The sequence below is a fragment of the Bos mutus genome, chromosome 3 (genome assembly GCF_027580195.1).
Source record: "Bos mutus isolate GX-2022 chromosome 3, NWIPB_WYAK_1.1, whole genome shotgun sequence".
Taxonomy (NCBI): Eukaryota; Metazoa; Chordata; class Mammalia; order Artiodactyla; family Bovidae; genus Bos; species Bos mutus.
Window position 1 is genome coordinate 11,944,604 of NC_091619.1, and position 13,972 is coordinate 11,958,575.

The 13,972-nt window shown below is 42.5% G+C and overlaps 1 protein-coding gene across 1 annotated transcript in view; it reads left to right on the plus strand.

Annotated features, from left to right (window-relative positions):
• Positions 1-12,222, plus strand: part of MPZL1 (myelin protein zero like 1) — an 81,903-nt gene extending 69,681 nt beyond the window's left edge. The window contains exon 6 of the mRNA XM_070366863.1: positions 9,683-12,222. Coding sequence (XP_070222964.1) covers positions 9,683-9,784 — 102 coding nt within the window. The 3' untranslated portion in view covers positions 9,785-12,222. The remainder of the gene's footprint in view (positions 1-9,682) is intronic.
• The last annotated feature ends 1,750 nt before the right edge of the window (positions 12,223-13,972 follow it).

Consider the following 13,972-nt stretch of genomic DNA (forward strand, 5'->3'; position numbering starts at 1 on the left):
CCTGATATTTATCTTCATATTTCTGAGCAACTTTATTACTGAATTTAGCACCTCCCTTCAAGCCCTTCTTCCCAGCATACACTTTCAAGTATATACACGGCCACACGCTTCTTCCCAGTATGGATATGTGGTCAGGTGTTATTTTTCACTGTTACATATACCTGTTCTTCTCACTGTTGTACTGCATACATTTGGGTTTTTGTACAATTATTTTTTTGTTTGTCATAGAGCTCATCTTTATTTTGGTTTTTATTTGCTTAGTTTTCTAAGTGCTTATCTGTGAATGCACTCCATCTCAAAACTCTCCAGGCAAAAAACTCTGAGCACATTCAGACACATCAGATATTCTGTTGGTTTCATTTTATTCATGGAGACATGCCTGTTGAAATCTCCTGGCTTTGTTGTGCTTTAGGCTGCTGCGTAGGAATCATCCTGGGCCTCCCCTCCCAAGAAATTTTCTTTCTCTCGCTTCTGTCAGACCTCAGATCCTCACCTTTTTACTTTATCCCCATAGTGTGGTAGAACATATCCTCCATAACTTCTTGAGAAAGGATGCACAGCAGATACGAATGTTGAGGCTTTGTATGGTAAACAGAATAATGACCTCTAAAAGATGTCCACATCCTAAGCCCTGGAACCTGTGGGATATGTTACGTTACATGTCAAGATCGTTACCTTACGGATCTTGAGATGGGGAGATTTTCCTGGATTATCCACGTGGGCCAAATGTAATCAGAAGGGTCCTTATCAGAGGGAAGCAGGAGGGTCCGAGCCAGAGATTTGAAGACTATTCTGCTGGCTTTGAAGATGAAGGAAGGGGTCACAAGCCATGGAATGCAAGCAGCTCTCATAAGGTGGGGAAAGCAAGGAAGCAGATTCTCCCTGGAGCCCCCAGGAGGAACGCAGCTCTACTGATGCCTTGATTCACCCCAGTGAAACCCATCTCAAACTTTTGACCTCCAAAACTGTAAAATAATATGTTTGTCTTCAGCAGGTCTGAAATTGTTTTTATTCTCCTCCCTCAAGCTTGACTGAGAATCTGGTTGGGTGGGATTCCAGATTGGAAATCATTTTCCTTCAGCATTTTGAGGCATTGCTGATTTTTCTAGCTTCCAACGCCAAGAAGTTGATACTGTCCTGATGCCTCCTCCTTTGTGTAGGGCCAGTTTTATTCTCCTTCTCTTAGCGTCTTTTTTTATCCCTTGTGTTCTGAAATTTTATAAAATTGTGGGATTATTTCATACATTATACTGGCTACTCAGTGGACTCTTTCAATCTGGAAGCTATGTCCTTCACTTAGGATATTGTCTTGCATTATTCTCTGGAAAATTTCCTCCTCCATTTTCTTACTCTCTGTTTTGGAAATTCCTGTTAAGAGTTGGATCATTTCCTAGAACAGTTCTTTCTTATTTTTTCTGTTTTGCAATTTTCTTCTGGAAAATCTCTACAACTTTATCCTCCAACTTTTATTAAATATTTAAATTCTTCCTTAAGAGGAAGATAGTAATAGTTCAAGTAATTTTCAAGAACTATTACTTATTCTCAGATTCTAGTAGCCCATACTTGTTTTCATGAATACATTGTCTTATCTCTCTGTATAATTTTTTCTTGTTTTATATGATTTTTTAAAAAATGTTTTCTTCTGTTACTGTTTCTTTTGAATTCCCTTTTTTCTCTTACAGTTTTTGTCTTCATGTTAGAAGCTTTCCTCAAATGCCCAGTGATCCTTGGTTGTCTGTTCATAGTGAAGGCACTCAAAAATGAAAGTGCTGGTCGCTCGGTTGTGTCCGACTCTTTGCGAGACGATAGACTGTAGCCCACCGGGCTCCTCTGTCCATGGGACTCTCCAGGCAGGAAGACTGGAGTGGCTGCCGTCTCTCGCCTGCCCTGTTTTCAGCATCCAGACCCCAGCCTGCTGTGCCTGCTGTCCCTGAGTCAGAGCCAGGCTCAGCTCTCTTGTGAATACACTCCCAGGGTTCTGCCCAGTCCTGACTCTGGCATTTTCTGGAGGTTAGTGGGAAGCAGTTCACGCACTGGGTCAGTCTATACTATCGTTTTTCAGTGTTTGCAGCCGGACCTCAGGTCAGTTTTGAGAGGAGAGCCTCAGTGTTCCCCACAGTTTGATTCCTGGGTTATTTTCTTTGTGTTCAGTGCAGGTCCCCGAAAGCCTCTTCTCTCTAGTTGTTGTTCAGTCGCCCAGTCGTATCTAACTCTTTGCGACCCCATGGACTGCAGCACGTCAGGCCTCCCTGTCCATCACCAGATCCCAGAGTTTGCCCAAATTCATGTTCATTGTACTGGTGATGCCATCCAGCCATCTCATCCTCTGATGCCCTCTTCTCCTTCTGCCCTCAGTCTTTCCCAGCATCAGGGACTTTTCCAGTGAGTCATCTGTGTGCATCAGATGACCAAAATACTGGAGCGTCAGCTTCAGCATTAGTCCTTCCAGTGAACATTCAGGGTTGATCTCCCTTAGGATTGACCGGTTTGATCTCCTTGATGTCCAAGGGACTTTCAGGAGTCTTCTCCAGCACCACAGTTTGAAGGCATCAGTTCTTTGCTGTTCTGCCTTTTTTATGGTCCAGCTCTCACACCATACATGACCACTGGGAAGACCATAGCCTTGACTATACAGACCTGTGTCCACAGAGTAATGTCTCTGCTTTTCAACCCACTGTCTAGGTTTGTTATCACTTTCCAGCCAAGAAGCAATCATTTTCTGATTTCATGGCTGCAGTCAGCATCTGCAGTGATTTTGGAGCCCGAGAAGAAGAAATCTGTCACTCCTTCCACCTTTTCCCCTTCTATTTGCCATGCAGTAATGGGGCCGGATGCAATGATCTTAGTGTTTTTAATATTTAGTCCTCAGCCAGCTCTTTCACTCTCCTCTTTCACCCTCATCAAGAGGCTCTCTAGTTCCTCTTCCCTTTCTGCCATTAGAGTGGTATCATCCGCATATCTGAGATTGTTGATGTTTCTCCTGCCTATCTTGATTCTGGCTTGTAACTCACCCAGCCTGGCATTTCTCATGATGTGCTCAGTGTTTTGATTAAACAGACAGGGTGACAGCAGACAGCCCTGTCAGACCCCGTTCTCGATCTTGAACCAGTCAGTTGTTCCATACAGGGTTCTGACTGTTGCTTCTTGCCCTGCATGCAGGTTTCTCAGGAGACATGTAAGATGGTCTGGTACTCCCATCTCTCTGAGAGCTTTCCACAGTTTGTCATGATCCACACAGTCAAAGGCTTTAGCATAGTTGATGAAACAGAGATAGATGTTTTCTGAAATTCCCTTGCTTTCTCTGTAATCCAGTGAATGTTGGCAATTTGATCTCTAGTTTTGCTTCCTTTTCTAAACCCAGCCTGGACATCTGGAAGTTCTTGGTTCACATAATGCTGAACATGTTGCAAATCAGGGTTTCTGTTAAGTGACATTACCTGGAGTAGCCTTTGTCTTACTTGGTTATTTGTAATCAAGTAATAATGTATCTTTTATTTTATAGTTGTACAACTTGTTAAAGATATTTTCTGCCTTAACCTGATTCTGGAGTTTATAAAGCCTTTGCCAGTCAACATGAGACTTGGAACTGTGATTTCCTTGCAGCTTTATCTTCCAGTTTTTGTTTTATTTAGGTTTTCATTCAGTGGTCACCTTAAAACAAGGGCTGCTATCCTGGGGTTAAAACATTTGCTTCAAATACTCCACAGAATTCCTGAGCACCAGAGGGCCTCAGGTGACACTGGTGTGTGCTCTTACTCACCATCACGTGGCACCCTCAGTGTGTGTGACAGAAATACCTCTCTGAGCACCAGAGGAGTTTATGGAAGTTGTTCTCACCAGAATCCTTTTGATATTCTATCTTCCAGTTATTCAGACTGAAGCAGATTCTGTTTGGAGAAAACTGGCTTGACCTAATATGTTCATCTTATTAGGGAATTTATGAGATTAAATACTTTTTATAAATTGAGCATAACCAAACGTAGCAGTTGTTTTGACAACCTGATCTTTGCATTGTATGTATCACTTCCACACACATCTAAGCGCTCAGCATATATGTAATGTTAGCTGAACATGGGAAACACAGAGATGATTATCACCTGGTCCCTGCCCTACAGAACCTCAGAGGCTCCTGGTTTGTTGGGATCATCTTCAAGCTTTTCCATGATATGGAGAACTTTTTTATATGTACATCCTAACAAACAACCTTGAGGAAATCTTCATATTTATTAGATAGACATCTTAGTGTATTAAGGGTTAGTCATGTGTTACAAACTAGTATTGACTCTTGGGTCCAGCTAATGGTGTGAACTTGCAGGGAATTATTTAACTTCAGCATTTGTTCCCTTAATCTTTGAAATAATGGCTCAGGGCAAGTTGATGTCTGAACACCTTCTTATTAAATAATGGGTTAGGGCAAGTTGGTGTCTAACGACCTTCTCATTTTTCCTTTGCTAATTATAAGGGTTCATGGTACACTGTGGCCTTCCCTGGTGGCTCAGACAGTAGAGAATCCACCTGCAATACAGGACATCTGGGTTCAATCCCTGGGTCGGGAAGATCCCCTGAGAAGGGACTGGCTACCCACTCCAGTGTTCTTGCCTGGAGAATTCATGGACAGAGGAGCCTGGGAGGCTTCAGTCCATGGGGTTGCAAAGAGTCAGACACGACTGAGCGACTAACACACACACACACACACACACACACAAACACACAAGCAAACACGGTCTACTGTGCCTTATAAGGACGGGTTTAGGCAGTCACTATCCACGTACGCAGTCAGATGTGTGAAGGGGACACGTGGCAGGAATATTTGCAAACTATCCCTTAGTACTTTCTTCCAGTGGGTCTATCAAGACATGTTCCTTGATCAGCAAAGCCTTCCATTTTCTACCTGCAGGCATCATCTGAGAGTCTAATAGCATTAGTCATTACTATTTGAGTGGATAAATAACTCCATGTTATTTTATCAAAAGAGAGACAATACTAGTGCGCCAGGAAGGAAATTTACAAAAGGTGAAAACATAATAGCCAGGCAGCGCATGAATTGTGCTGTATTACTCATCTGTCTTTGGCCACTATTTTTGTTATAATTGGGAGATTAGTGACAGAAGACCTGACTAAAAATACCTTTAACAGTAAGAGATTTGTGAACTCACAAGAGACCCCAAAGCAGGGTACCTCTGTGTTCATTAAAACTAATGAACAGTGGTCCAGTAGTGTCCTTAAGACTCAAGTTCTTTCCATCTTATTCTTTCATCCTCTGGGCACATTGTTCTCAGGCTCCTTCCCTCAACCTCAAAATGACTGCCATGCCTTGAGGCAGCTCATGAAAAAAGGCACCTGTAGGAAGAGCTGAATCTCCTCCCAGGTGGTTTTTATTATGAAGGAAAATTACCAGAAGCCCCTCAGCAAACTTCTCCTAGTTCCCTTGGCCAGAGTGGGTCACATGCTGATGCCTCTTGCCATCTTGTGCAAGGGGGGCAGGAGAGGTGAAAGTGAAAGTCACTCAGTCCTGTTTGATTTTCGCGACCCAGTGGACTATACAGTCCATGGAATTCTCCAGGCAAGAATACTGGAGTGGGTAGCCTTTCCCTTTTCCAGGGGATCTTCCCAAACCCAGGGATTGAACCCAGAGATTGAACCTAGGGCTCCTGCGTTGCAGGCAGATTCTTCACCAGCTGAGGCACAAGGGAAGCCCCGGGGGCAGGAGAGGGTGGAGTCAAATTACCTGAGTGAAGTGAGTGAACACCAGAACCAATTTAGGGCTCTTGGACCTCCCTGGTGGTCCAGTGGTTAAACAACCGCTTTCCAATACAAGGGACACAGGTTCAATCCCTGGTCCGAGAAGATCCCACATACCACAGAGTAACCAAGCCCTTGTGCCACGACTACTGAGCCTGTGCTCTAGTGCCCACCAGTCGCGACCACTGGAACCCACGCACCTAGAGAAGGCACTGCAGAGAGAATCCCGCTCCCCGCAACTGTCAAACAGCCCCTGCTCCCTGCAGCTAGAAGAAGCCTGCTCGTGGCAATGAAGACTCAGCACAGCCACAAATAAAGTTGGTTTCCAAATTAATTAAAAAAAAAAAAGGCAGGGGGGACTCCTCCCACAAACAAAGTGGGCAGTTGTGTTGGGAAGGGTGTCAGGTAGGCACTACTTAGGAGTTTGGAGTATCTTTCTCTGTAAAGCTTAGTTTTGAATGACATTGATTTCAAATCATCTTTGTGTGTCTATCTTTGGGACAATTGGTTTTCTAGATCCTTTTCTGGAAACAATGCTTGGTATACAAAAGGCAAGTGGGAACTCCCTAGCAGTCCAGTGGTTAGGATTTCAAGCTTCTACTGCAGAGGTACAGGTGTGATCCCTGGTTGGGGAACTAAGATCCCGCATACCACATGGCACAGCCAAGAAAAACAGGGGGCAAGTATTTTTGGAGGACAGTGAGTGGGAAAGTTATGTTTTTGTCACTTTAGTCTCTAGATATGTAAGGTCTCCAGAAGTACAACACCTGTATTGTCTCATTTAGTTCTCACGGCGGTCCTGGGAGGTAAGTTCCTCCACTGTCGTTTAGTCACTTGCCCAAGGTCAGTAGTTACTGCCAGAGCTGGTGTTAGACCCAGATCCGTGTGGCTCTTAAGATGTATACTTATTCTGTCCTGCCTATATCCAGTTCTTTTCAACTTTGTTTTGATAATTTCATTTATGTCAAAAAATGTCACAACACACACTGTTTCGCATCTGTATTTGGTGATGTGAAATAAATACTGAAAATGCGTTTTGTGAACAGTCAGTGAGCATGTGGTTAAAGCAGATCTTGATATCTGTGTTAGGGTGTCAAGGGTGATCCCACTAATGCCTGGAGGACCAGGTTCAGATTCTGAAGGGCTACAGAGGCTATGGAGAGTGTAATTCAGGACATAATAGCTTCTAAGACATTAATATGTGTTCAGAGACAGGTCTCCTTGCTCTTCCATAACCCTTTCTTCCTGGAGTTTCTCCCTACTCGGTCACCACTGTGTTTTTATATTAGAGTAAATTTCATGCAGGTAGTGTCCAGGGATAATTTCATTTCTAACTGGAACTAAAAGAATAAACCTAGGTCAAGCAATTAATTTTTTGAAACATTTTTAATAGTAAGGATTATTTGTATAATAAATAGTTGAGGAAAATATATACGTATGGAGTGATTTTTCACTTGGTTGTTGTAATTCTTTGTGGCAGCACCAAAAAAAAAAAGAGGACGAGGAAAGGTGTCAGGATGTACAGTACAGCTAGGTTAGCATAGCTGTTATTACTGATATTGTTTTAACTCTCAAACACCCCAAAGTGAATGTTTTAGCGATACAGCAGGTGCATTTCCAAGTTCTTGGTTCACTGGCCTCTCCTGAAGTCCTCAGTGGTCTTAGCCAAAGAAGACGGTTGACTTCTTGTCAAAGTCCTGAGGCATGTTCCACAGAGACTCGAGGTACCATCAGCTTCCAAATCTCCCTCGGACCAGACTTTAGAGAGCTAGTCAAAACTGAGCTACATTCACCGGCAGGTTCCCAATCCCCAATGCTGGTGAGAATTCCTCTAGATTCATTATTTCATCCACCTTTCATCCAGCATCCGCAGTCTGCCAGGGGCTGTTCTAGGCATTTAACAAAGCCACTGGCCTAAAGAGCTTCTAAGGGGTAAAGAGTGAGAACGCTAGGAAGCGATTTGGAGAAACTAACCCATCAGTAAGTAGGGGCTCCTTTTATCCTTCAGTGTTTTCCCAGTTCCTTTCGACAAACTGTTGTGTTCTCGTGCCATGAAAGACAATAATACTGTTTCACATGAAAGACCTTCCTAGTTTCTTAATATTTACTGACTGACTCAGAGGTTATTCTGTTATTTTCCTCTGTTGCTTTCTCTGTTCTCTTTCCCACTCATACAGTGTCTCGGTTACCTATTGCTATGTAATAAACCACCTTAAATAATGACTTGAACAACATTTGTTTGTTTACCTTTTTATTTTTTAGAATCACATTTAACTGGCAGCTTTCTGAGATGAATATAGAGGGTTTCAGTTTGATTCAGCATTAACAGCATGATCTGTTGCATTACCCATGACAGCCATGAAAAGTATCACACACTGACCAAAAACAAAGTGACTTTGCTTGATTTGTTTGATTGGTAACGTTGGTGTGCTTTTAATTATATTTGTGTAACAGTATGTTCATGGTAAAAATGATTGATGTATTTCGAATGCTGTCAGACATTGCTCAAGTTTTACTTGTAGATATCATCTGATTCTTACAGCAGTCTTAAGAGGTGTAATACTGTTGCTAGTGCCGTGTTAGAGATGAAGACAGCAATGCTTGGGGGGTCAAAAATATGCCTGGGCTGAGGCCACACGGCTAGTGCTCACCAGTGCTACTGCCATGCTCGGAAGTTCAGGCTGCAGGCCTGCCGGTGTGTGGGCGGGTCCGGCCCCGCCGGCGTGCGGATGGGTCCAGCCCTGCTGGCGTGCGGATGGGCCCAGCGGTGTTACTGTGTAACTCATCTTTCAGGTGCACCATAGCAGAGCTCGGTTTATCCCTTTTCTGGAAGTTGGAGTGCCTGAACTCCACAGGACCCCACGCTACGCATTAAAGGACGCTGGGTATAGGACTCCTAGATGGGAGTGAGGATGTTTATTTTAGTTTATTCAGTTATTTCTTATAAAGTAGACTTTATGTCTTAGAGCAGTGTTAAGTCTACAGAAGAATCTAGCAGAAAGTAAAGAGGTCCTATGTACTCCTTCCTCTCCAAAGTTTCCCTGATTGTTAACAACTTGCTGTGGTACCTTTGTGACAGTTGATGAATTAATACAGAGAACTTTATAATTAACTAAAGTCCATGGTTTGTATTAAGGCTCACTCTTTGTGTTGTGCATTTCTGTGGTTCTCGCCAAATGCATATGTCATGTATCTACCATTCTAGATTCATATAGAAGTTTCAAGAGTGTTTATTTTAAACCACATGCTTGTGGCTACTGATCTTATGACTTCAAAATTGAAAACTTAAGCACAGTAGTAGACTATTCAAGGAGAGATTCCCTGGATTGGGGCAATTGCTTTGGGTTATATTAAACTTCTTTTTACCCCTAAAGAAGGCTATTTTGTGGTAGTTGCTGTTGTTTACAGTTTTAGAATCTCTGGGTTGGAAGGGACTCTAAGGGTTGTGAAAGTACTTATTTATATAAAATGTTCAAATTGATTGTATTTTCGAGTGGCACTGCATATGTTGATTTCTTGTATCATTCTTAAAGTCATGATTTCAGTGGGTCTTGGGTTGGCAGAAGGGCCCATCTTTGTCCTTGAGACTCTGATCCCATTTATAAGAGTTGAGGAATTCTGTGACAGGTATTTAAGGGTAACTCTTGAGAAGGAATATTATATTGTTATAGATATTTTAAAACAGATACAAAAGTAGACAGAATAGTATGACAAATCTCTATGTACCATCTTGAACAGTTACCAAGTATACCCAATCTTGTTTTAAAGTCAGTCCTGGACATACTGTTCCTAAGAAGGAACATATATTCCTGAAGACATTCAAAAGGGGGGACTCTTCGCTCTGAAACCCTAACAATATCACTTTAATCATCGCTTCTGTCCCTGCACCTCACAAGGCCACCAGTGTTTCCATACCTCTAATTCTGCTTCTCTTCCCCAGGGCCCAGTCATATATGCGCAGCTAGACCACTCTGGCGGACACCACAGCGACAGGATTAACAAGTCAGAGTCTGTGGTGTACGCAGACATTCGGAAAAATTGAGAAGACCGCGATCATATCCTAAGCAATAAACAAATCCAAACTGGACTCTTGTGCAGAAAATGTAGCCCATAAGTATGTGTGGCCTTGGAAACCAGAACGTGGAGAAGCACATGTTTAGTCATAGAGGGAGAAAAAGATGTGTATAAAGGATGTGTATAAATGTTCTATTTAATCTTCCTGGTGCAAGGAGCCAGTTGCATGATGAAGAGACGGTATGATTCTATGTGTATATAAATTGCCTTGCTGTTTTTGTACTGCCCTTCAGGATCATTTACAGTTGAGAAAATTCAGACACATTCCTATCACCATCGTTTAGATGTGGTTTGCCTTAATGAGGAAAGTGGCAGATCTTTTAGTATTCTAGTAGACATGGCCTTTTACTATAAGGGCTTACCCCGCCTTTGTGTGTATCATAGTTGGAGAGTGGAGATGCTGTGATGGAAGCATGTTCAGGATGGCCTTTAGCCCAGGGTATATCGCCTGTTTGGCAGTTGTTTTTAGAAAGCATCCATTTGCTATGCCACTTGAAGACCATGTGATTTCTGTTGCTATTTTTCTCTCTAAAATACAGGGCAGTTTTCTGCTTTCAGTGTTACGTAGACTATAAAATTACACCCTGTAGCATATCATCTCGATTTGTGGATTCATCATAGCAAGATTAGCAAAGGATCAATGCCAGAAGTCATTTCTTTCCAGGTACTTTTGGATCTGTACCATAATCGATACATAATTGAAATAGAGAACCCAGACTGGCTTGAAGAGTACTGTACTATTTGGAGAGCAAAAGGTATGGTATATTCTTTGCTGAAGTCCTTCGTGCTTGTAACAAGTCCCCATATAGCTGAAGGAGCAGAATTTCATTTCCTTCTAAGTAGGCAGAAATGGAATAATTAGATTGCCAGTCTCTAGTATGGCAGAGCTCTCTCTAGAGAATCTTTATAAAGCTTCAGTCATGCTTCCAGCAGCCTGGCTCCTATAATAATATCTTCAAGGACTTTGAGGTTAAAAACAGTTAGATTTGTAAAGAATTTTTTTCATTTAAAATTGAAAATACTGATGATATAGTCCCAGAACACACTGGGGGGTAAATGGGTGTGACAGGTAATGTTAGTTTTCATCTCATTTAGTTTGAGGTCCCCTAAGAGCTGCTTCCTTTTTTTCTTCCGGTCTTGTTCTCTTTGTGAGAGACTTTGAAGGCCAAGTTCTAAGGAAATAAAGAGTAATTTAGATTTAAAGATGTTTAGGAGGCGGTTACACAAAGAAAAAGTATATGAGCTACAAACAAACTCTGCCCCATATGTGCGGTCTTTTATTTTCTGAGAGACTGCTGTGAATCCCATGGTACTCCAGCTCACATTCTGTTGACATGTATGTCAGCAGGACTGGGTTTTGTCGCCACGCGTGCCTGCCGTCTCTGAGCCTGGCGTGTCTGGTCTGTGTTGCACGCGGGAGGAAGGCCTTTGGGCTGCGCTGCCTGTCCCTCCTTTGTGCCCACAGGCCCCATGCGGAAGAGGGATGAAGAACACTCACCCTGAGCAGCTCTGCAAAGTGCCCAGCTTTGCCTTGTACCCTGGGCCTTCTCTGCTTCCATGGTGAAAACTCCGGAACCTTTAGGAGACCTTTTTGTGTAGGGGGAGCGGGGGCAGTGAGGGGAGGGATGCACGTCAGCATTCTTCAGGCTGCCAGGATGAGGACACTCTTGGGTCCTCCCACTGTGAGAATTGTACAGCCATCCAAGATTTCAAGGAAGAAGAAAATACGTTGTGGGGAGACCAAGTGTATGCGTTGATGTGTGTATTTTCTTAGTCTTTTTTTTTTTTTAACAGAGAAAAGGATTCTCCTTTTCCTCCTTTCTCAGCACGTCCAATGAATCTACTATGTATAGAACATTCCTAACACCTCCTGAGAGCAAGAGCCCTATTTTTCTGCATGTTTGTGAAGCTCCCACCCAGAGCACCAGCTATCGCTTCTGCTAACACGGCTGTGAGCCTCCTCTCCCCGCCTCCAGTGGGCAAGGGCCCCAGCCTCCCACTCTGGGTCTGTGACTGACTGGTCTGCGGGGAGCTGCTCACACTGGGGTGGAGCACTTCAGGGTTGGGGCCTTTTCTGAAACTCCTCATAACCACCTCCTATGAATCTTTTGGCCCTTTCTCCTGGGTCCCAACATCCTCATCTCTAGACGACAACAGTGGGGCTGCTTCCAGATGGCAGGACTGTCCTTTTCATGTCTGATTCTTGGCAGAATGAGGCCTCTTAAGACTGCACATGGTTTTTCTAAGGGGGTACCTACAAGGGATTACTTAACATTTAAATTTCAAGCTCTCTGTAGTTTTTCAATGGAACTGTATTCAGCCAGGTAAAAAACCCATCATGTTCATTAATTTTTCTTTTTCAATTGTTGTACTTTTGTGAATACTTTAATACATCTTTTTCAATTACTGGATTGTGTTGTGTGCTCAGTTTAGATCAAGTGAAGAAGAGATCGAAGGCCTTTCCTTAATTTAATCGCTCTCCAGCCATACAGGCTTCTTCTTCAGAAATGCCACCCATGTGCCTACCTCAGGCCCTTTGCACCTTCAGCCTAGAAAGCACGTTCTGCACATTTGTGTGGTTTGCTCCTTCACTTCCTTTAAGTGTCTGCTCACATATCACCTTCTCAGAGAGACCTTCTGTGATATGTAAAAACGCAACCTCTCCCACCCCTGGCTCTCTCTAAGCCCCTTAACCCTGCTGTTTTTCTCCCTGTCAAACCATACATGTGCTGATCTGTTTTCCCTACCAGAACGTAAGCATTGAGAGGCCAGAATTTAGCTGTTTTTTTCACTGTTCCATCTTTAGTGTGTAGTACATTGTCTGGCAATTAGCAATTGCTCAATAAATGTTGACTTGGTAGATGATGGATAGATGGATTTATCTATTCAACAAATCTATATCCTGTCATATGCCAGGCACTGTGCTAAGCATAAGGAACACACAGCTTCTCAAGGATCTTGCCACAGTGGAGGTGAGAGAAGGTGACGTGGTAGTAATAATAGCTATTAGATAGTAATACTTTCTGTATGCCAAAAATGTCTTGCTCTGTTTAGCACTATGAGTCAATGCTAGTTGTACTAATCTCAAACTCACTTTTAGAAAGATAAAGTCAGTATATTACAGCAGTATTTTTTTGGATACGTCTCCAAGAGTAATACAATCAAAAGCAAAAATAAACTAATTGGACCTAATCAAACTTACAAGCTTTTGCACAACAAAGGTAACTGTAAACAAAACAAAAAGACAACCTATGGAATAGGAGGAAACGTCTGCAAAGATGTGACTGACAGGGCTGAATTTCTAATATATATAAACATCTCACATAGGTCAATAAATTAAAAAAAAAATAACCAATCCAAAAATGGGCACAACTTAAGTAGACACATCTCCAAATAAGACATACTGATAGCCAACAAGCACATGAAAAGATGTTCACATTGCTAATTATTAGAGAAATGAAAATCAAAACTGCAATGAGGTATCACCTCACGCCAGTCAGAATGGCCATCATCAAAAAGTCTACAAATAATAAATGCTGGAACAGGTATGGAGAAAAGGGAGCCTTCCTACACTGTTGTTGGGAACATAAATTGGTGAACAGTACGGGAGTCCCTTAAAATCTAAAGTCAGGTCCATGACCCAGCAACTCGACTCCTGGACGTATGTCTGCAAAAGGTGAAAACTAATTAAAAAGGGTACAGGCACCCTAATGTTCATTGCAGTGTTAGTCACAAGAGCCAGTTCACAGAAGTGGCCTAAATGTCTACTGACGGATGAATGGATAAAGAAGATGTGGTACAAATATACAGTGGAATACTAGCCAGCCATAAAAATGAAGATAAAATGCCATTTGTAGTAACATGGATGGACATAGAGATTATCATTACTAAGTGAAGGGGAAAATATAATACCACTTATATATGGAATCTTAAAAAATGATACAAATGAACTTATTTATAAAGCAGAAATGGACTCAGACATAGAAAGCAAACTTAGGTTACCAAAGAAAGGTGGGAGAAGGGTAAATTCATTTTGAATAACAGTACTTCCCTGGTGGTCCAGTAGATAAGACTTCATGCTTCAACTGCAGGGTTGGGAGTTGCTCCCCACCCTACTAAGATCCTACATGCTGTGCAGCAAGGCCACACGTGAAAT